At 40.5% G+C, this 22,701-nt stretch overlaps 3 protein-coding genes across 6 annotated transcripts; 2 read left to right on the top strand and 1 right to left on the bottom strand.

Moving 5' to 3' along the window:
• The first annotated feature begins 631 nt into the window (after positions 1-631).
• On the top strand, positions 632-3,405 carry LOC131131922 (barrier-to-autointegration factor). Its single transcript, XM_058076978.2, has 3 exons — positions 632-782; positions 1,723-1,863; positions 2,592-3,405. Exons 2-3 carry the CDS (start codon positions 1,738-1,740, stop codon positions 2,736-2,738), a joined length of 273 nt encoding a protein of 90 aa, XP_057932961.1. The 5' UTR covers positions 632-782; positions 1,723-1,737; the 3' UTR covers positions 2,739-3,405.
• Positions 2,594-6,210, top strand: LOC131131921 (barrier-to-autointegration factor-like). Of its 3 annotated transcripts, none has more exons than XM_078792058.1 (3): positions 2,594-2,691; positions 5,409-5,569; positions 5,818-6,210. In XM_078792058.1, the coding sequence occupies exons 2-3, from the start codon at positions 5,444-5,446 to the stop codon at positions 5,962-5,964; spliced, it is 273 nt and encodes a 90-aa protein (XP_078648184.1). In that variant the 5' UTR covers positions 2,594-2,691; positions 5,409-5,443; the 3' UTR covers positions 5,965-6,210. The 3 variants fall into 3 exon arrangements, with proteins under 3 accessions (XP_078648184.1, XP_057932960.2, XP_078648189.1); XM_058076977.2 differs by lacking the exon at positions 2,594-2,691 and adding an exon at positions 3,933-4,101; XM_078792063.1 differs by lacking the exon at positions 2,594-2,691 and adding an exon at positions 4,275-4,356.
• Positions 6,211-10,351: 4,141 nt separating this feature from the next.
• gng3 (guanine nucleotide binding protein (G protein), gamma 3) lies at positions 10,352-16,357 on the bottom strand. Of its 2 annotated transcripts, XM_058076979.2 has the most exons (4): positions 16,147-16,353; positions 15,349-15,564; positions 13,737-13,836; positions 10,352-12,687 (listed from the first exon to the last, which is right to left on the bottom strand). In XM_058076979.2, the coding sequence occupies exons 3-4, from the start codon at positions 13,833-13,835 to the stop codon at positions 12,559-12,561; spliced, it is 228 nt and encodes a 75-aa protein (XP_057932962.1). In that variant the 5' UTR covers position 13,836; positions 15,349-15,564; positions 16,147-16,353; the 3' UTR covers positions 10,352-12,558. The 2 variants fall into 2 exon arrangements, with proteins under 2 accessions (XP_057932962.1, XP_057932963.1); XM_058076980.2 differs by lacking the exon at positions 15,349-15,564 and having other exon boundaries at positions 16,147-16,357.
• Between the last annotated feature and the right edge of the window lie 6,344 nt (positions 16,358-22,701).

Here is a 22,701-nt window from a genome sequence, read left to right as displayed (position 1 = left end):
CCATCCGGTTACTAAAGCAGGGGATTTCAATGATGGACATCTCCACGCCAGAACGGGAGGGAACGTGTGAAGATTTGACCCTGGGTCTCCCGACTGGGCAGCACATATATAAACCGCTATTCCAGCATGGTGCCAATCATATTTACATCTAATATTAAATTGGGCATGTTTACATTTGATAAAGCTTTTAATTTCACAGCTTTACTCATTTTTTCAAAAAGATCACAAATCATGTTTTGTGGTTAAATACAGCCGGAAAAAAAAGTGACATGTTTTTTTGGGGCCTTTTCAAAGCATAAAACTAGGAAAATGAACTGCAATGCTAATAGGCATTTGGAAGTCTCATTGAAAGACATGTAGTATTTTACACTAGTCACTAGGTGGCATAATGCACCGCAACGCATTTACAGAAACATGCACTAGTCTTATGTCTGTTATGTTACAAGTCATTAAAAATTATTAGAAAATTACAAGCACACATTCATCTGGCAAATCATTTTTCTATTTTTCTTACAATATATGTTCATCTAAATGCATATATATTTTTGTAGTCGTGGAATTGAATGAGTTGAAGCATTCAGTCTGAATATAAAAATGATCCAGCAGGATGGCTGACAAACAGAAACATGTAATACTAGCAAAACACGGATGGGGGCAGCAATGTACCAACGGGAACGTCGTCACGCGAAGAAGAAGCGCATTGCATTTTGGTCGCCGGCGCTGAAAAAGCATTGCGAGAAAGCTAACTTGGCTCACTGCGTACTACGACATCTGACCAGGAGGTAAGATAACTATGTGTAAAAACTTGAATGTTAGCTAACTATGCCATTCGGCAGCAACTACGATTAAGGCGATGAAAAGAGGTCTATCGCACTTCACTGAAAGCTTAGCTAGCATGAAGTCATTGAAAGCTTTAGCTAACGCTGTGGCGCCCGCATAATGTACAAATCGCTACACTGGCGCCTTTTGCGGGGAGGCAAATATGGACCGCACAATTAACTTATGTGGTATTTAATAACAGTTATTGGTATAACCAGACTCAGCAAATAGGCAATATTGTTAGGGTTAGCCGGTGTGCTTAAAGGTTAGCTCGTTGCACAGGAAGTCAAGCTATTGCGCGCGCAATTCAACCTGAGGACGCCATTGTTCACTGAGCTTAAAGGCGCATACCAGTGATGTGCGATACCACTGATTTCATTTCCTTTCAGATTCGATACAGAGCACAATTCACACCTATACTTTGCTATTAAGCTATAAGTAGTGTATTTTACATCATAGCATAAATAATACAAGAGCAAATTAAAAGATGTAAGCAATGTGTAAATGGTATTTCAAACAACCAAGAAAAGTAAAATAATAAAGCCATATCTATTCACAGTTAATCCCATGGCTCCTTTTACAGTTGAACGTTTCAAAAGACAAACATGACCTCAAATGACTGAAGTATCAAAAGTATTTATTTTGATCTGAGAATGGATTTCAGAGCATGCAGCGTTTATCGGAATCATCAATATTTCAGTATTGATTTGCAAATCACTAAGACAGCCACTAATATAATCACATAAAAACGCCCACTGTATCTAAATTCGCCTCCTAGTTGTTTGGATATTGCATCTTTAAAGGAGCAATATAAAATCGCAATATTTCAAGGGCATTGGGGAAAAGTGTTAATTTTGTGGGATGAGTTTTCTTAATTATGCTATTGTCGTCTTTCTTTTTCAGCCACTTTGCGCAATCATGTCGTCAACATCTCAGAAACATAAAGACTTTGTTGCCGAGCCGATGGGCGAGAAGCGTGTGGTGGCTCTCGCAGGCATCGGAGAGGTCCTTGGCAAAAGGTTGGAGGAGAAAGGCTTTGATAAGGTAACGTATTCAATCAATTCCATTTTTCCTATGAAAGTGCATTTAAAGTTTTTGAGGTGTTTTGCTCTAGGGAAGTCAAGCCGGTCCACGTCTGTTGGGATCAAGGATTGGGGGTGGGGACTTGTGGCTACACAACCCCAACATTATGGTCGGGCAAATTCAGCATTTTTTTAGAACATGTCAACACAGACGACAGATACTTTACAGCGGAAGCTTGATTTTTGTCATCAATTAATTCCAGGAAGTCTCACCCAAACGTACAAAAGCTGGTGTGATTTTTGTCATTCTTTGTGTACACCACATCGCACGGGCTGTGGGACAGCTTCCGGCGCTAGCATAGCAAGCTAACGAGGCAGCCGCTCCAATTGACTTACTCTGAACTTCAGAAGGGGTTTCAAAAGTTAGTGAGGAAGGAGGACAAAGAAGCCAAAAACATACCACTTCCACACGGAATGAGAGGATAACCCCTCATATTACTGATGCGGAGTGACGGCAGTACTCCATACTGTATACGTTGTCTTTCAATTTTTGCTGACGAGTCAACCACCAAACGGCCATCATTTATTCTTCATGAATTGTTTGAATAATAATAAAAATATTTATTTTGAAAAGAAAAATATCCAACGTTTGTCATGCTGTTGAATTTCTGATTGTGAGCAATATGGACGTTTGTGGTACAGTCTGTACATTTGGAGCCAGTTAACGTTTGCTTGTATTGTGTCCACCAGGCGTATGTCGTCCTGGGGCAGTTTCTCTTGCTAAAGAAAGACGAGGAGCTTTTCAGAGATTGGCTGAAGGACACGTGCGGGGCCAATTCCAAACAGCAAGGTGACTGCTTTGGCTGTCTTAAGGAATGGTGCGACGCCTTCCTATAAACAATTTCTCCTTTTTATAAATCTATTTTTTTGTAGTGCAAACTGTTCATCTGCTTTTTGGATTGATTTGATGTTTACCGACGGCATCGGTTTTATGAAATTGAAATGATTACTGCCTTTTCACGGTCGTTCACATCTTAATGGATCTTAAAATGGAGGTACATTTGTGTGTGTGTGTGTGCTCATTGATTGCAATTTATTGTCAATAAAATGGAATCCAGAGTTTGACCTGTAAAAGACTTCCATAACACGAGTCTGGAACTTATCGAAACCTTGGCGTTTTGGGACGCCGACTCCCCAAAATTGATTGATTGACCATCGGTGTTTGCAAGTTGTACCGCCCAGCAGGAGATTGATGCGCTTGTTTCTTGTCGTGGAACCATTATTCACTTTCAAGTGTCTTGGATTCTCGAATGTCTATTCTGAATGTGCTGCATTTTAAGTTCAACGGCCTCACACACACTACTAGCAATGTATTCACTGAAAATTAAAAAAAAAAGGTTCAACTTGCGCTGTCCCTCGCTGAGGATTATCTACAATTCTCAGCATTACAAAATAAGAATGACTTTTTAAAAATATTGGTCCTCCACCTACACCTCAAGTCTGTATCATAACTGTGAAAGACCTGTTTGAAGAATTGTATACAAATAAAGCTACTCAAAAATGACCACTGCAACATTCATTGACACCGGGGGGTGTCCTGACCTTCATCCGGGAAGAGGGCACAAGCCACTTTGGTGTTTTACACTTTGTACGCCCATGTAGATATGCTAATATGTTATACACTGCATTTAAAGTAACAGCCTGCATCTCAGTGCTGTGATATTGCTGCAAACATGTATTGTACTAGTAACGTTTTCTCCTCAATTACACTCATTCAGCTACATTTTCTAGTCATCTTATAACTTTATTCCCATATTTTGACTTGAATATAACTTTTTCAGAACCTAATTTTCAAAAAATTAGGGACGTTTTACTTTAATGTAATACATTTTTAAATCCACATGACTTTGCCATAAAATCCCAACCGCATCTGAAGTGTATGTATGTAACGCAGCAGTCTTTTTACTATACTGAATTTTTGTAAAGGTATTTTTTTTAATGACAAGCAATAGTTTGGAAAACATTGGTTGCTCGTGACCCAGCCATGTGTTGCATTTGGGCGATGACGTAGTCGGAACGTCACGTGACTCAAGCTTTGAGGAAGTGCTGCTTCAATTGTAGCGTTTGAAGCACGTAGCCAAGCGTCAGTCATGGCACACTTTGACCCACAATTTGGTCGCCGGCGCGGAAACAATTGTAGCTTCTTTTTCACTGGGAAGCTAACTTGGTTCGTCTCTTATCACGACGTCTGATTCAGACGGTAAGATAACGTCAGTGTAAAAAATCAATGAATAGTGAAAATCACTCGCTGTATATGTTGTGTAGCTGTCATGTATGTTATCTAGCAACAGTAAGATTACTACCTCAAATTTGGTCATGGACTTCCGTCATACGTCACAAACAGGAAGTCATTTTCTTTAGGCGTTCTGGAGGAGTTCACTTGCCCTATCAGCTGCTAAGCTTCAATGGTGACAAATTTGCCGGAAATTAGATTAGATATTAGAACATTTGGGAGGTAAAAGTCCAAACCGTAATTAAAAATTCTGCCACGTCAACGTCAGCTAATAGCGGATGTTTGAGTTTAATCTTCAAATTAAGAGAGCGCAGCAGAACAACCATCACGAGTTGTTATAAGTTGTTATAGTCAGAATATCACGTTTATGCGTCTACAATTGCGCAATGATGATGGAAATGAAATGATATATTTCCATCTCGTTTTCTATGTGGAAGAAAGCTACTACCGGAAGTGCGTCCTGTATTTCACAACAAAGCTCGTACAATCGTCACATTGGTAGAAATAGCATGGCATCATTTCAAAAAAAGTTTACTTACTCCCACCGTAAATATTACAAGTTCGACTTGATTTTCAACCAAATGAAACCTTGCCATGAGAAAATACATGTTTATATTATCTCGTCACAATGCGTGGAAAAATGGTGCTTATAATGAAAGTCAGTGGGACTTGGGAAGTATCTCTGGGTTTCAAAAAGAAACAAAAACAGAAACGCAAATAAAAACAATAAGTGGATATTCTCACTTTGTAACCCTCAATGCTTGGTACATCCCAGAAAATTGGGAAAAAATTGATGTGGTGTTGTTAAACGCAACTCCTCATTGTTCAGAATAAAACTGTTCAAGTCTGATTGAAATAATCTGCAATTAAAGACACATCTATCCATTTTCTATACCGCGTATCCTCACTAGGGTTGCATGGGTATGCTGGAGCCTATCCCAGCTGACTTCAGATGAGCATTAAATAAACCAGTGTTATGTAACTCTCAAGTTTATTTAAATCTCGAGTTAATTTAGCACTGCTTACTAGATACAAATATACATAAACCTGCAAAATAATGTTCCAAATAATCCTGCCCTCATCTTGCCCCTTTCAATAAAATATGGTTAAAAAATAGCATATTTCAGACATAGTGCGACATGGTGATTAATCATGATTAATTAGTTTGAAAACCATGATTATTCAGATTTTTTAAAAAGTAATAATTTGACAGCCCAAGTAATATGACATCATTGTAATAGCTTCTGAATGAAACGGTTGTCTTTCTTTTTCAGCCTCGTGTTGATCTGTTGCCGTCCACAAAGCAATCATGTCTTCAACGTCCCAAAAACATAAAGACTTTGTGGTTGGGCCAATAGGTGACAAGCCTGTGTCGGCTCTCGCCGGCATCGGAGAGGTCCTTGGAGAAAGACTAGAGGAGAAAGGTTTTGACAAGGTAAGGTATGAAATCAAGTAGAGCGTAACCTCAGTTAGCATACGGCCTTGGTTAGCGTATTTTTTGGTTTACAAATGTACGCAAATACCGAGGTTTGGCTGTAATCAGGTGTGTTTGGACGCCGTTTGTCCCGAGAGGTAGGGTTGTACAGCGCCACATACAGGCTTCCGCGTGTCCTACACTTTGTCAAATGTCAAAGTCGTTTGTTTCGCATGTGGTCAAGGCCGTAATGTTTGCTTTTCCATCAGGCGTATGTCATCCTTGGACAGTTCCTGGTGCTGAAGAAGGAAGAGGACCTTTTCCGGGATTGGTTAAAGCACATCTGTGGGGCAAATTCTAAACAACAAGGTGACTGCTTTGCCTGTCTGAACGAATGGTGCGATGCCTTCCTATAAACAATTTCTTCTTTTAATAGTGTTTCTTTATTTTCATATATATATATATATATTTAGTTATATACATATAACTAGCTGAAGTTTCATGCAGATAGTGTGATCATTGTATGGATTATATTTGTAAGCAGTTAACACACGCTGGCTGATGCTCTGTTCTGTCTGTTGAAGAAATAAGTGATACAAATGTGTGTTCCCGGCAGTGGCTGTATGAAATAAAATCACAAGTGAGGGAAAATCCTGACATGAGCTTTTAGTTCAGAATCTACTTTGTGTATGATTGAGCTGCAAGGAGCAGCCGGAGAGCAGCAAGTCATTTTTTGTCACTTTTCTGAATGAATGAACGTGTTTGCCAAGATGGAGGATTATATCTGCCTTATATTAGCTCACCAGCTTTTCATGGAGGAAAAGGATGGCTGCGTGTACTTCGTATACAAAAGGTAAGGGCCACAATGTTTTTCAAAAGAAATGAATGGGATTTGTCTAATGTTTAGTGTGCAGTTCAACGTGCTCTTCAAATACTCCTTCAAAGAAACGGGTTCCTCATTCGAATAACACAGGCATAAATACCGCCCCCTTCCTGATTTGATCACGTGAGCTATACAGACATGAATCCCACCTCCCTCCTGCTTTAATCACGTGCGCTACATTTGTTGGCAGCTAATGCTACTATTGTTAGCATCATTGATTGTCGTAACAACGTCGTGGGAATGAAGTGAGTAACTCACAGTAGTGATGGCCTTGGATACAATTACAGGGAGCTGTATCTTCATGTGTGATGCATTGAATGCTGATATGTTTTGTGTATGTATGTATAACCAAATGATAAATCTACAAAGTGTAAGATAAAATATACAGTATATATAAAATACTTAATGTTTTCTTGTGTTAGTAATACTATAGTATATTAATATTATAATGCAGTACTATTAACCTTACCATGGATGGGTGAAGGTCCAGTTTCATCTTTATGTTCGTGAAAGGCATGTTAATGCCTGAACATGGATGAGGTGTTATTATTGTACCCCAACTTCTTGAAACACATACGCACTTCACCTTTCAATAACAATGAGAAACAGTGAAAATACAGGTTTTGAAATGCAAACATAACATCTCTTAATAGTGTTGGATTTGTCTTAATTATTCGGACTGACAAGTCAAAATGTTCCCACATAGGAGAAATGTTCCTCTTTCTAGCTGGCTCCATATCTTCTCTCTTTGGACTCCCAACTAACGTAACCGTAGTAACCAAACCGTCCAAACCATCGACAAACACTATCCATACGCTCAACTGACTGACTCTCACCACAAAACCCCACATTTAAATGTTTAAGCCTGATGGATTTATATCGCTGAGTGACAGGCAAACATCGGGGCAAATTCTGAACCTTTTCACCGAACCCGTCACGTGGTACAGCCGGGCAGCGAGGCTTCGGACGTCATAAATTCAGGCCCCGCCCCCCAATGAATCACGCCTGGATACACGCTTCGCCGAAGTGCCCACTCGATTACTCGACACACGCTTTGAAGGCCCGGCACCTCTTGTAACATCACTACCTCACAGCTTAACGGCAATTTACGCCAATTTTTAATGTCACATTAGTAATTGTGAAAAATACTGACATATTAGAGTACATATACTTTTAAACCAATGTAATTATGCTAGACGGTGGTGGTGTTCCGAGCCAGCTGTATACAGTCCCATTTCTTTTATCTTCATTTATCATTTTTCGCACCTTAAGGTGTCTTTGTTATTCTTAAACTTTCTTTTCCAGCTCGAGTACGAGGTGAGTCAGCATATTGTGCACCTCACCTGACATTTCTCGACGAGCAAACATAATGACGTCATCATTGCATTAAAAACGCAAGGAACGATGTGTAATGTTTCTGTGAGCATTACATTAGCGACATGTTGACAATCCGGTTCACGAAGGTTATAGGTACGAATCGTTCAAAAATCAAAGGTACGCGTCTGCTCCTTCCTACTTTCCTTTTCCTACCTGAGCTTCCTCAAAGACTCGACAGAACGATACGGGTATTCGCCAAAGTGTCAATACTGACTCAAGGGGGCGGGTACTGACTTCATAAGAACCATCACCACTCAGCACCCGCAGCCTCAGTTCACGTTTGTGACCCGTAGTTCGATCAGGAAATGTGCAAATTCAGCGATTTTTACACTATAAAGTGTTTAAAAACGATTGGGAATGTACAGAAAATACAATCTGATTCACCGACACAGCTCCTTGAAGTAAACCTTTTCAATGTTTACGTGTTGAAGCAACTTAACAGTAACAAATATTCGCGCTGATTTGGCTGCAATTTGACTCTTTGGCCAGGAGAGGTCACTGTAACTGAAGCTATAAAGCAGGGATCCCCAAACATTTTCCTGTGAGGGCCACATAACTTTTCCCTGCTCTGATGGGGGACCGGGGTCAGTTTGTAGCAGGAAATGTAACGATTGCATGGGTGTCTAAACATAAACATTTATTGTTTTCCAGAAAGCCACACAAAACCAAATATTAATAACCCTTTCCGGGATCTTCACGGAAAAAATAAGTCGGAAATAAATAATAACACTATTAATAAAATAAATAATACTATTTGTGAAATAAATAATAACCAAATACTCTCTCTGGGGACTTCAAAGAAAAAACAAAGTCAGGAAATATTTAACAACACAATTATGAAATAAATAATAACCAAATAGTCTCTCTGGGGACTTCAAAGAAAAACAAAGTCAGGAAATATTTAACAACACAATTATGAAATATAAATACTATAAATAGCTATCATACCTGTCTTTGTGACGGGATTTATAGTGTCGGCGCAGATTGTATTCTTTAAATACGACCACCGTCTCTTGACAGATGAGACAAACCACTTTTTCTTTTAATTGAACAAAAAAATAATCGTTTGTCCACTGCAGGTTAAATACCCTGCATTCTGAATCAATTTTTCTCTTACCTAATCTTTTCGCCATTGTTCCACTCTATTTGACGGGGTGAGTCAAGGATTTTTTTGTTCTGGGAGGGGAGAGGGGTATTTATCTGGTGTTGCTCAGGGGGCCGGACAAAAGGTGGAGGCGGGCCGGATCTGGCCCACGGGCCGTAGTTTGGGGACCCCTGCTATAAAGAATCAAACCACTTTAATTGGGAAAAAGGTCTATATCTGTGTGAAACCAAAGAACTAGGGCAATTTCAATCATTGTTTGGGTTGGAAATGGTATTTTACGTCTAAATATGAAATATATAATCACACATGCTCTGTGCGTTTGTGCAACGGCTGTCTTTGTTTTTCAGCCTGGTGGTGGTGTGAACTGTGGCCGCATCCACAAAGCAATCATATCTTCATACCAACAACATGAAGAGTTTCTGGCTGACCCAAAGATGGGAGAAAAGCCTGTGACGGCTGTCCCTGGCATCGGAGAGGTCCTCGGCGAAAGGTATTGAAAGGTAACAGAATATGATTTTTATGTATGAATGTGAAGGTTGTAGGGATGCTTGTCCCCATTCTTTGTGCAAATCCACGTATTATTTTTTTTCTTTACATTTTTCGCACACTGCCTTAAGTGGATAAATCCCAAAACAGCTTTGGAAAGTCTCAGTGTGGACAACAAATCCAATATACAGTGGAACCTTGGTTAGGGTACGCACCAGCTCGCATGTTTTTTGGCTTATGTAGAAAATTTACAGCAAAATCTTGCCTCAATTGCACACAATCCCCGGTTGGCATACAATGTAGCGCGTATCTTCGAAATCTGTATTTTTTTTATCAGAAAACATTTTTTTTAGCAGTAAATTACAATTACACAATATTGACTCACACATTAGCATTAAGGGATTTCTTTCTATTGTCTCATCAATACATTACTGACACCTAGTGACCAGTGTGGAATACTACATGTGCCAAAATGTCATTGAATGTGTCTCCTTAATGCTTTATGTTTGTATTGTAGTTCATTCAGTCATTTTTATGTTAATCAAAAATGAAAATATTCAGAACCAAGTTATTGTAGTGGCGAAGGCCTTCTTTGCCTTTGCTTCTATTCTTGGAACGTTTCTGATGGTCGATGATGAGAAGCTTTTTGGAGGCGGGCTGAAGGATATTTGTGGGGCAAATGCTGAAGAACAGAGAGACTGCTTTCGCTGTCTTAAGGAATTCTGCGAGGCCTACATATCTACATATAAGTGATTTGCTCCTTTTATCTATTGCGTGGTATTGTTCTCGCCCGTGCACATTTGAACTGACGTTAAAACGGAGGCAAAGGTGGATGTTCTTATTGCGATTTCACGTTAATAAACTTAAAGCTGAGTTTCTCTTGTGAAACATTTGCCCAGATATGATGTGATCATGTTATCAGTAAATCAAATCACATTTAATACCACATGAAGATGTTTTGGTAGCTTTATTTGTGTATGTTGTGGGACTCTGGGTTAATTATTGTTGCAGTTGTCGTAATGCGGAACTGCAATCTGTATAACATAAATATATCATATTTTGCCGGAAAAAAAATACACACAGCGTCCAGTATGACACTCACTATATCACTGCAATCTACAATAATAAACATATTGGTAAATGAATACATACACATACGTGGGAATAGACCAGGGGGTGTCCAAAGTGTGGCCTGGGGGCCATTTAGGGCCTGCATCTTCATTTTTATTGGTCGCCAGGATATATATGTATTGAATATTTGAACAGGTTATAACTCTAACAGTAATTATTTAACTACTTAGCATATTTTAATCATAAAAAAATATGAATTAATTAAATTTTAAAAGCAATAAAAAAAAACAAGCCCTGGTCTGCAGCCAGCGGTAACATTGTCTACGCTGACAAACATTTGCCACCAGATTTCATGTCCATCCGTGAACATAATTAATATAATCAGCTAAATTGTTCCGTGACACTTGAAAAAGTTTAGTACATACCCCATAAACATGATTTACACTTCCCCCGTGCGACAAAAACAAGCTCCCAACTAAGTTGGTTTAAAAAACAAAAGCAAAAACACATTTGGAGTCCGAAGACCAGAAGCTAGGAGGATAACTGTAGCTAGCGAGTGACAGCCAGGCGAAGCGTGTAAACAAAGACGTAAGCAAAGTCGAACAGGAATCGGTTTGATCGAACCCGGCGGAGTCCATCAGCGTCGCTGTCAAACTGAAGCCATTGAGGTTTTACAGGACAAAGTGCGTTCCGTGTCGGCTCGGTGCGGGTGTCGCCGCCCCGACATGTAGTTTACCGCCGCCGCATTCCGATTGGTTGTTGTAATCAAGTTTGAATGTGGTGTGTTTTTTTTTCTATCGAAAATTGCCGATACTAATCAGTGTCCGATTGGGATGGGGACCCCTCGGCTCTCCAGCTGCCGGCTCTTTGCCCTTTTCCGTGTCGCTCGGGAAAGCATATCAAAGTTCGGCTCATTAGGGTATTTGCGTCAGACGTCTTTATCGCATTTCAAAGGTTTGAATCTTCTCCGACACTTGCTCACTCCATGCCAACATGGATCCGGAATGGACAATAAATCTGGCTGGGGGAAGAGGGAATGACGTTCATGTGTATGATGTCTGACTGGTTGGCCACCCCAGGATTGGAGCATCCCTAATAATAATAATAATAATAATAATAATAATAATTTGGGATGTCCGATATTGATAGAGATACCGATATGTGTAACACGACACATCTCCTGTGGTGGAATGACCATGTGTTGTGTCCAACATTTTTTTCAATATCGGTTTTCATGATTGGGAAAAAAAATCAGATACTGATATCGGGCAACATTTATCGGTACTGCTAATTATCGGACATCCCCAACAATAACAATAATAAACGCAATGATTACAATCGGGCCTTGGCACGACCGATGGCTCTTACCTCGAGGAACGTTTTACCGCTCACAGCTTACCCTTCTATAGCTCAGAAGACACATTTCCGGGTCCTAATAGAATAAAGAAAATATCAAAGGGGCCCCCACATCCTTACATTTTTCTGAATCATCTGAAAAAGTTTGGACCCCCCCTGGCCCCCTGGTATAGACCATGACAAAAACTTACATTTGGATAGGAGTGCTGACCCAGCATCCGTATTGTGGATGTTCTGCTACTTCAATGTACACCTACACACTTGAGCACATATGGGACAGGAAAGCACCTAGAGTATGGATACGCCCGCACACACACACGCCCGCCCACGCTAACGCTAAGAGCTAAACCTTGTTTGACATGACTGCCTCATGAAGTCATAAATAGCTTGAAAAAGTACGTCAATTAAACTTGTTACGTTAGCTTCCCTTCCACAGGAATATATGCTCGCTTTTCCATGTCGACCCAAATGTCCCTATTTACAAGTTAGATCTTTCCTTGCAGATGAATTGGTTTTTGAAACGTTTATTTTCCTTCAGTCCTGATGATGCCTCACGTCAATCATCAGGGGTCTCTAACGCAGACAGACAATCTAGTTGGTAGTAGATCGTTAGCTGCGCGTGGGCAGCGTAGGCAAGTACCGTATAGTTCATCCATGTCTTATTTTGATTGCAGGTACGTGTGCACACTATACATTTGTACTTCAAATCATAATCACAATCCCTGATTGGCCTTAAAGCAGAGCACAAAAGAACTTCTTCTCCCTGAAGGGGTTCTCTGAGGTGGGCACAGGTGTGATCAGGGGGTCGTCGCAGGCGTGGGCGTCGCAGTAGGCCATCAGGTCGGCCGCTGCCTTGGAAACCTGCAGAGGATCAGAGCGGTCCATGAGTATGTCCAGTCAACATGCATACTGCTCAACAGCAGAGTGCCGTCCGGGCCAGCAAAACCTTCTCTGCTGGCCTAAACACCATCCGAAACACTGAGCTACATGTACATCACAAAATTGTATTCATTTACTTCAACAGGCTATTGGCTGTCAATCAGATTTCAGCTACTGTGTTGCCAATTTGCCCAGGGCCTTCAGAATCATGAGTGCTGGCCTTTGTCACACACACACACGATTAGCAATGAGGCTGTTTTTTTTTAAACAATCAGATTTCACAGCAGCATTTTTCCATCTTTTGTTCGGTTGATGTCTGAAAGCCTTTTCCCTAACACTCAAAGTTACCAGTGTGCTTGAATACATCGTCCTATGGCGAATATGGTGACAAGTCTGTTGTCTTGCCATTGCACCCATGTGTCCTTCTAGCCACAATTACCACAGAAGTGTGTGTATTTGCACCTGCTGATCAACCATCCCTCAGGGGTCACTACACCCCCATTTTAGAATGTATACATTATAAATAATAAATATGATGAATGAATGACAAAAATATGCGTTTACAGTTTGTTTACTGTAGTTTGTAGTTGTGTAGATCAGTGTTCCCCAATATTTTTTGTCTTGCGTACCCCCAGAGCCTTTTGTCATACCATGCGTACTCATACATGTTGATAATTCTCCAAAAGTAGAATGTAACACAAACTTTATGATTTTGGCGCAGCTGTGCCACAGGTTATTGTCTCCCTGGGGACTAGTTGTAGCACACATGTTCAATTTTCTTGTCTGGCTTAATATGAAATAGGAATATTTCCTTATCATTGTATCCCCTGCAATTTTCTTGTGTACCACTGCTGTAGATCTGGACTACGTTCTACTGTGTTTCTAATATTTTCATTGTCACAGTTAAACCTCGGTTTTCCCACGTCCGATCAAATTTTGCCTTGGTTTTGGTCCAATATTACCCCAACATCTCTGTGATGCTGTCGTTGCCTTGGGAGATTGTGCTCCTGTGTTTCCACGTGTTGCCTTACCTTTATCCTGCAGAAACTCGCCTCGATCTTCAGTTGCTCCACCAGCTTCCTGGCCTGACCGACACTCATGGTGCTGTTCAGTGGGGTGTCTCCTTTCATCCTAGCCACAAGAAGTGGACACAAGGAGCATTTCACATTTCATCTCATTTTCCTCACATAACTACACTGGAACCTTGGTTTGCGTCATTCATTCATTCCAGTAAAGGAAACTTATAGAAACCAAGGCAATTTTTTCCATGGGATATAATCCAGACGCCGAAAGACATTATCAAAAAAATACATTTTATAGCAGATAATTGAAGAAAGCGATGTGAAAAAAGGAGTAATGGAACTTACTGGTGGACTTCCAGTATTTGTGTTTCTCACATTTTTAATCAAAAATCATAGCAAACTAATAATGACTGAATAATAAAATAAATGAATATTGCCTAAATGAATTATTATCAAGCATAAAAATGGCTAAATGAACTGAAATACAAATATAAGGCATTCAGTATACCCTCTCAAAGACATGATAATATGTAGTATTCGACACTGGTCACTAGATGTCAGTAATCTTAGGCAATAGCCACGCCAGTAAGTACTGTGCAGAACCTGGAAGTAAAAAAGCACCAAGAAGAAACTCTCCCAGTGCTAACGTGTGTGATTCTATATTGTGCCTTATTTGTCATTATTAATGTCAACTTCTTTGCTTAATACGAGTGTAAAGGTGACTATAGGGGTGTTATATCATGTCTAGAGGGCTCTAATAAAAAACATTTAGAAAGCCATAAACAGGTTTTCGATGCTCTAACTACAGACATATTCCATTTATAAATAATGAATCTTAATTCACTTTGGGTGTGAAAGCGATTAGCCATGATAAACAAGGGATGACTGTACAAAAAGAAAAAGGATTAAATTAGATTTACGAAAACAAAGATTTGACCGTATATTGATTTGAACATCATTATTCAGAAAGGATTGGCTTTAATTGTATTGATCAGGGATGTCATACTGTAAAAATCCTGTCATATTACACATTTGATTATTAGCATTTTCTTTTTTGTATTGTTTTACCAACAAACGAATATAGCTATCAGAAGCCAAGGTGCCCAAGCATCAATTTAACGATATGGCGGGCTGAATCTGGCCCCTGGGGCCTTGAGTTTGACACCTGTGATCTTGATGTATTCCTTTATGTTAATTTTCAGTCAACAATGGGTATTATTAGTCGTTGTGTAATGAACCACTTTTGTCAGTGAAGAGTTTTCTAAAAAAAATGGCACTTGTCAACTCCGGGCTGAATAATCCCAATGGTGATGTTCAATTTGTGTCACACTGCATTGGGTCACCTTATGAATAGAAGCAACAGCACGTTTACAAAAGCAATAGCCAACATGAACAGGCCTGAATGCTAACATCTAATTCACCATGCGGGCCCACCGATTCTCCTAGCAGAAGCACACGTGGGATGGAATTAGCGACACAGGAATACTGTAGATAACATTAGATAATTATTAATAAAGCATAAGCTCAGCTAAGGAGTGAATCTATTCCAACCGTTCTAGATATTTCCCCCATTTTCCTTGCCTCCACCCCCCCCATGCCATCCACCCATTTGTGTACTTACCCGTGTAATATTGCTCTTCAGTTGAGATCTCCCCCCCTCGTCCCTGCCGTTTTGTGCCTCTCTATGTCGGCTTACGTGTGTGGTGGTACCAGTGTAGCCGGACCCCACCCCTCGCTCACAGCAGCCTGGATGCTACCCTCACTCGCAACAGACCGGTGCACTGCAATCCTGCCACAATGAGATGTGGAGCAGAATCCCCTCTGCAGTAAGTGGTATCTGCCAGATGGAGGGGGGGAGTGGTGGTGGGGGGGGGGGGGGGGTACACACACACACTCATTTATTGAGGTTTTCTTATGAGGGTGGAACCGACCATATTTGTGCAGGAAATAACGGGATCATGCATCTTAAAATGCCTGACATGGACCACAGTGACCAATAGGGTTGAAATATTTGCTGTGAAGAGACAATGTAGTCAGTGATGTCATCTCCACCCCCTCCCGTCCCCCACCGTATGTGATGCCCTCCCGCTCCTCTGTTGCTATGGGGACTGCTGCAGTCCAATGGTGTACACGACGTTCCTAAAACCACACTACGGCTGACTAAATATCGCCAATAGTACCACATTTTCTGTTTTCTACCGTCGTGTTTAGCATTTATTAGCTAGCTAAACCTCGCTTACTTCAACAGCGACTGAATTATTTCGAGGTTTTTTTTCCTCACTTCGCGTTTTTACTAAATTGTCCCTCCCCCATTGCCGTACTTGTCTAGCTTGCCGTAGCTAATTTGGTTGTTTATCGCGGCGATAAACTTTTACTAACACAACGTTATTAATAATAACATAGAGAAGACGTTAATTACCGTGCCTAAAGCGCCCACCAGGTCCATGTAAGTTCCTGTGTTTTATCCTCAAGTTGTTGTCCTTAATGGCTCTAACAATGTATTATCTAATTTGTGCATCTCTCTAATATTGACCCGAATATAAGACGGGTTCCTTTTTTAATTCCAGAAAAAAGTCTCACAAAGACGGGTCGTCTGCTGGTCGGGGTCTAGAGAGTAAGGCGAAAAAAGTACAACGACGAATGCTAAAATACGTAACTTTTTTACTTCCGGTTCTGCCAAGTGAATCTACGGTGGCCGACAGGGGCCCAGCAACAAACACGGACGTATTTCGGAGTTTTTTCTTTCTTTTTTTACTAGAAGTTTTTGAATTTGGTATTCATGAAGAGAATAACTGTCAGTCAAAAACATTGTTTCAAGTACTTGTTAGTCCAACCTGTTTACAATCTTCTAAATACATTTAACATGATCAGAGCCATCTAAACACAGCAATAACACCCAGATAGTCATTGTTCTAAAAGTCTATTTATTCAATGGTAAAATGTATTTGAATTGTTCTCCTTAAAACCAAATGGTAAGGAAATGAACACGGATTCAATTTCATTGTCTCATAAAAAAGTGAAATCCCTGATGCCGTTCATTCATTTACTCCAAAGTAATTAGTAACGCTTAATTATGTCCAACTTAATTAACATAATGAGCCTGGAGACTCTCGAGATGAAAGATTGCCGGAGTGTGACTTGCTTATATATTTTTCCTTCACGCTAACATCCGAAAATAATGTCATTATATTTAAAGGGAATATTTTGATTTGTGATTCTGATGTAAATGTGTTTATTGTTATTATATTATCTCCCCGTGCAATGCTGGCCGTTAATCATCATCCCCTCAAACGGCAGTTTAGGATAAACCTCGCGTGGAAGGTCGATGTATTGTTGACGTTGTGAATCCATGCAGCGGGGATCTATTGCTCGCCCTTCTTAGCCTGGAGGTTGACGTCAATAAAGATTATATTGCTCAAAGATTTTCATTTCAGCCCATTTGGGCCATTGATTGCCTGACGGCTGCTGGACGCCAGCATGCCGGGTGGGTTGCTGGTTAGTAGTTTGAGTGGCAATATGGAAGAGTAAAATGCGTCACGTGTTTATTTCACAGACTGAATGGAAAGTGAGGCCACTTACCCGTGTAACTACTAATTCAGCTTCAGAAAAGTGCATCGAGATAACCTTTCTTGTGATTTGGTGCTACACAGGGCGTAGTATATAATTGCATTGAAATCCAAGTTTGATTTGAGGCAACCAGACTCTTTGAAGAAGTTTCACCTTTTGTCCGTAGTCAAAATGCACAACTCGATGAGGACATGTACTGTAGCATTCCCGCTACATTGGCCGATCATGCTATGTGCATAGCATAGTGGCAAAGTAGCATACTTTGAAACTTTTATGAGTATTAACATACGCAGACACTCATGCATTCTAATATTAGCATAGTGGCCTTTTTAAAAATAAATCCAAATTCTAGAAACACTTTGCATATTATCATGCTAACATTAGCATAGTAGCATTTTATTAAATCCATTTTCAGTAGCATTAACGTTGGCAGACACTAGCCTTTTTTGCTGGCATTTTATAGCAGACATTTACTGCTATCATGTTAGGTGTTAGCATGTTAGCTCTAGCATGGTAACATTAGCATAGTGCTTTTTTTAAACAAGTATTAACATACGCAGGCGCTACCATGCTAGGTGTTGCATGCTAACAAGTTAATGTTAGCATGCAACACTAGCTAATGCTAACAAGCTAATGTTAGCATGCAACATCTAGCATGCTAACATTAGCATAGTAGCCTTTTAAATAAATGTAAATTATAGAAACACTTAGTGCTATTGTGCTAAGTGTTAGCATTGCTAGCATGCTAACAGTAGCATAGTAGCAGTTTTATTCATGTTGTTTTAACATTGGCAGACACAATCATGCTAGCGTTTGCCTTTTTATCTCACAGGCACAATAATCCCTAACATGGGCTACAGTTGTGGCCGTAATCTATGGCAACTCTGAATCACAGAGGTCACTTCCTGTCTGCCCCGCACTCACCTCTGTTAGCACCGGAACACATTTACAGAAACACACATGAGCATGAGCCTTGTGTCAACTATATTAAGATATGCCTTTATTCGTCCCTCAGTGGGGAAATTTGTATTATCCTATTGGATAATAGGAGTGTAAAGGTGACTATAGGGGTGTTATTTCATATCTAGAGGGCTCTAACAATGTAAAAAAAAAGTATATTTAGAGGGTTGTAAACAGGTTTTCTATGCTCTTAGTACAAAAATATTCAATTTATGAATAAGGAATGCTCCTCCATGGAAATTCACTTATCACTGCCAGTTCAAGGACCTGTTAACCGCACTAAACGAGGGACTATTGTACACGGCTTACGCTAAAGTATATCCAGGTTTCATTTCCATAGTCTTCTCGTTTTGAGAATATGGACTGCAATAATTCACTTTTGTGAGATGCTGTCGTTTAGACACGACTTCATTCCAGCCAGATAGTGAATACTGTACGCGCCACATTGATGTGCCTGCGGGGGTTTGATCACACAGTTGCGAGTCCCAAACCAAGCGTTACGCAATGCTGGAGAAAGCAATTGTGGGTGGGATGATGATCAGAATGATCAATTACAATTGGCTGTTTGTATTGATGGAACGGTTCAATAGTCGACTTGCAGTGAATGTTGGGTCATAGGACACGCTTGTTTCGGGTGCTCAGCAAAGTGTTGGTATTTGCTTGATTGTCACAAATTCAATTGTGCATCTTCGGACTTGAGTAAACACACAAATAACACAAAATCATCTGTATTTCCATTTTTTATTATTACTAAAAAAAAAGTTCCAGAGTGTTCACCGGAAATGAACAAGAGAACAACTTCACAATCCATCCATCAGGTTTTTGCACTGCACAATTTTAGGATCCTATTATGGTTACACAATTGAATTCAGATAAAAAAGGGGGCTGGGAGAGAACTCATTGGTGCCACTTAAATTCTGGCTGCTGAAGACACATAAGACAAAGAGCACTTTTTTAGGAATTTCGCCCATCATCCACAATCCTTATGTGAGACATGAACACACGTCTTTCTCTTTTCTGTGCATTCGAAAGATATAAAAATAGCTAAAAAGAGGCAGCACATATTCTGAACAACGCTCAACATAAAGTGACCTGCATATTACATACTATAACCAAGATACATCCAATTTTTATTGTCATTGTTACGCCCAAGAACTACTTTACTGGCGTAGTGACACCTCGCCCCACCACATCGGCTAGCTACTAGCTTCACCACACACTCGCTCACAATGCCTCAGGCCACTTCGCTGCCACTGCTGCTGTGATTTTGATGCTAGGTGTAGCGGTTTTTCTATCTTGCTACGTGAAATCAATGTGCCCATGAAGGAAGTTCCGCTAATGCTTAAAATGACCAAAATATTGCAAAACTTAAGTATTACATCATGTTCCTACATAGGATGGACCGAAAACCTTGTTGGAGGTGTGTTAATAGCAGGCTATGAAGGCCTAATGAGTGCGTCTCATTACAAGCATTAATTACCTGCCTCTTTTTAGCTGTTTTTATATCTTTAGAATGCCCAGAAAAGCGTGTGTGTTCATGTCTTGCATAAAGATTGTGGATGATGGGCGAAATTCCAAAAGAAAAGTGCACTTTTCCTTTTAAGGACGCAAGATGCAGTCCGCTGCTCTTGTTTGATGTCGAGACACTCCACGCCTCCCAACGTTTCGTTTACACACACGTTCTTGCCCCTTCGCTTGACTATATGATCAGGAACAATAACACAAAAGTCAAGCTAAAAAGACGACTGCTCCGAAGCAACTCCGTGATGCAAGTATGTGAAATATGCAAGCTACATTAATCTGAAACACGGCAGTATAACGCCAATATTTGCATATTACACGGCGCTACATGATGACTTGTCAGTACCCATCACCCACAAACTGCTTATGATTGTTTTCTAACATTAGCAAGTGATCTCCAGGTCCTAATATTCCTTATTATCATCCTAAACTTCATCCAGTTTATCGCTAACGTAGAATGAAAGGCCTCTGATTTTCTAGCACCTATAGATATGAAGGTACACTATGGGGACAAAAGTATTGAGACACACCTCCTGGTTAATTGTTCAGTCAATAAGGGGTTGGCAACCTTTAGCATCAAAACAGCCACCTGGGCCTGTTCCCGCCAAATTAAAACCCACTTGGAGCCACAAAACCACAAAATTTGCCTACTCCATTGAAGCCAATTTCGGCTCAGTTCCAGTTCCAGTTGCCGTTGTTTATTAGCAACAAAGAAAGCTAACAAGATAAATAGTTGACTAGCGTCATGTTTTCTCATCGAGCTGACTCAGCAAAAAAAACCCCCCAAAACACTGCAAGTGCAAGAGCACACGGCCAACTCCTGCCGCACATCTTTGAAAGGCTCATGACGAGGAGATGGCGTAGTGGCGTAGTTGCAGACCCCTGGTCTAGACCAACAGTGATCATGTCGGTGTGTAGTTTCATGTTGATAAACTCACCTAAGAACTGCATTTGTGTCTGGGTTTACATTTTTCATTGGAAAGGGAATTTTATTTCATTTTAGTTTTGTTGTTGCTTTAAATACAAAGTTGAATTTGTTTTCAATATAAGAATATTATGACTTGAGGCTTGGCCCATCCATCTGTTTGCTATGCTGCTTACCCTAATTAGGGTTGCGGGGGTATCCTGGAGCCTATCCCAGCTGGGCGAGAAGCGGCTTGACCAACTATGATAAATGGACCAGCTGACCCAATGAAAGATTTCTTTATGGACCTTGAATATTTGCATTTAAGTACCGTTTGACGAGGTGTTTTAGGTCACCATAAATACTAATTCTTCATCTTTGGACTATTCCAAATTTTGGGGAATTTCTGCAAGTTATATATTACTATATTGACAGTTACTATGGTACCCATTATGTCATTGTATGGTCATATCACCTTGTGATAAAAAAATAAAAAAAATGAATAAAATTAATTTTTTTTAAAATAAAAATAAATAAATAAACATTAATTAAAAAAACAACCTAAATTATATTAGGAAAGCAGGAAGTGAACAAATGTAACAGTTAGTGATTGTAAAAGTACCAGATGGAGGGGTAGGATTTAATAAGCTTTGCTTCTTCCTACTCCTTTTGGACATGTGGAACTGGGAACTGATTATGAAATCAAACCATTACCATTACCAAGTTCCATCCATCTATCCATTTTCTGTCCCTTATCCCGGCTACAGGGGCTGCAGTCTTAGAAGGGAAGCCCAGACTTCCCAGTCTCTGGCCACGTCTTCCACAGAGACGTTCCCAGGCCAGCTGGAAGACATCTGTCCCAGGGTCTCCTCTCGGCCCACCTCACCATGGAGGCAACCTCGGCTGGCTTCTCCTCAAGGATGACCAAGCTCCTCGCCATATCTCTAGGGGTGAGTCCAAATTCTTGTTCTTTCAGTCACTACCCAAAGCTATGATCATAGTTGAGGAATCTCTCGCTCCCGCCTTCTCTGACTTGTGAACAAGAACCCCAGATACTTGAACTCCTCTACCTTGTGCAAGACCTCACTGCCACCCTGTTCCAGCTGAGAAGGCCTCAGGGTGCAGAGTCGCATCCCAGCAGTAAACACGGAAGGCCAAAGTCCGATGAGAGCGTCAGGACCGCGTCATGCGCAAATGGGGATCAAATTGGTTCTAATTTGGCGTGAAAGAACTTGACCAACCCCTTTGAATGAACAAGAACAGAGATCGTGGTCTGACATCAGTGACCTCACATCCCAATACTTGTGTCCGTGGGGTGTATATCTGTGTCCATATGGCTTCCCTGCCAACATGTTCTTTAAGGCCAGTTGTCAGGTTTAAATGCAGGTTAACATCCAGGATGCTACTCCCTCCATCCCTTCATCCCTCCACCCCTCCTCGGACTCAGACATTTCGGAGGGATTTTGTCATGTTTTATGTTTTCTTTCCACAAAACATTTCTTTAAAGGAAGACGGTACAGTCGCTCCAGCCGTCCCGCTGAGATGAACACATGGCAACACATCAAAGCGTGTTGAATGGCTACAAAGTCTGCAGGGTGTCGTTTCTTTTTGAGGAGAATGCCACATCCAAAGAAGTCTTTGTGATAAAGCAGCATTGTATTCGTCACAGTGCGCAGGAGAGAATTAGAAAGAGTTTAAGACATTATCTAAACAGCAGGACTGTGGAACGCTAAGGGCATCATGGATGGATCATGTGATTTTTACTGGTAGTGATCAGGGGGACACCAAAGCATTTGAATCATCCTGATTTTTTTCCCCCTTCCATTATATTCTTTTTCATTGTGACTAATCCGTAGCTTCATATTCATGAAGTGCTGTTAAAACTGTGGCATTAAAATAGAAACAGGAAGTATCCACAAGTAGGCAATGCACAGGTATCAAAAACACGCTATCAGCTTGCAAATGCAGTCTTTACAAATGCAAAACATTACACACGCTCGCAGTCGACTCGGCCCAAGGGGA

Source organism: Doryrhamphus excisus, linkage group LG1 (assembly GCF_037039965.1).
Source record: "Doryrhamphus excisus strain RoL-2023G ecotype Guam linkage group LG1, RoL_Dexc_Guam_v1.1, whole genome shotgun sequence".
In the NCBI taxonomy this organism is placed as follows: domain Eukaryota; kingdom Metazoa; phylum Chordata; class Actinopteri; order Syngnathiformes; family Syngnathidae; genus Doryrhamphus; species Doryrhamphus excisus.
This window is presented reverse-complemented; position numbering and strand designations above follow the sequence as displayed.

What these genes read in the sequence shown, in the direction of transcription:
- LOC131131922 (XM_058076978.2), top strand. Translation starts at nt 1,738, where the DNA reads ATGTCGTCAACATCTCAGAAACATAAAGACTTTGTTGCCGAGCCGATG. An exon ending in AGGAGAAAGGCTTTGATAAG is followed by an intron (nt 1,864 to 2,591) that starts GTAACGTATTCA and finishes TGTGTCCACCAG; the next exon opens with GCGTATGTCGTCCTGGGGCA.
- LOC131131921 (XM_078792058.1), top strand. Translation starts at nt 5,444, where the DNA reads ATGTCTTCAACGTCCCAAAAACATAAAGACTTTGTGGTTGGGCCAATA. An exon ending in AGGAGAAAGGTTTTGACAAG is followed by an intron (nt 5,570 to 5,817) that starts GTAAGGTATGAA and finishes CTTTTCCATCAG; the next exon opens with GCGTATGTCATCCTTGGACA.
- gng3 (XM_058076980.2), bottom strand. Translation starts at nt 13,835, where the DNA reads ATGAAAGGAGACACCCCACTGAACAGCACCATGAGTGTCGGTCAGGCC. An exon ending in CGAGTTTCTGCAGGATAAAG is followed by an intron (nt 12,688 to 13,736) that starts GTAAGGCAACAC and finishes GATCCTCTGCAG; the next exon opens with GTTTCCAAGGCAGCGGCCGA.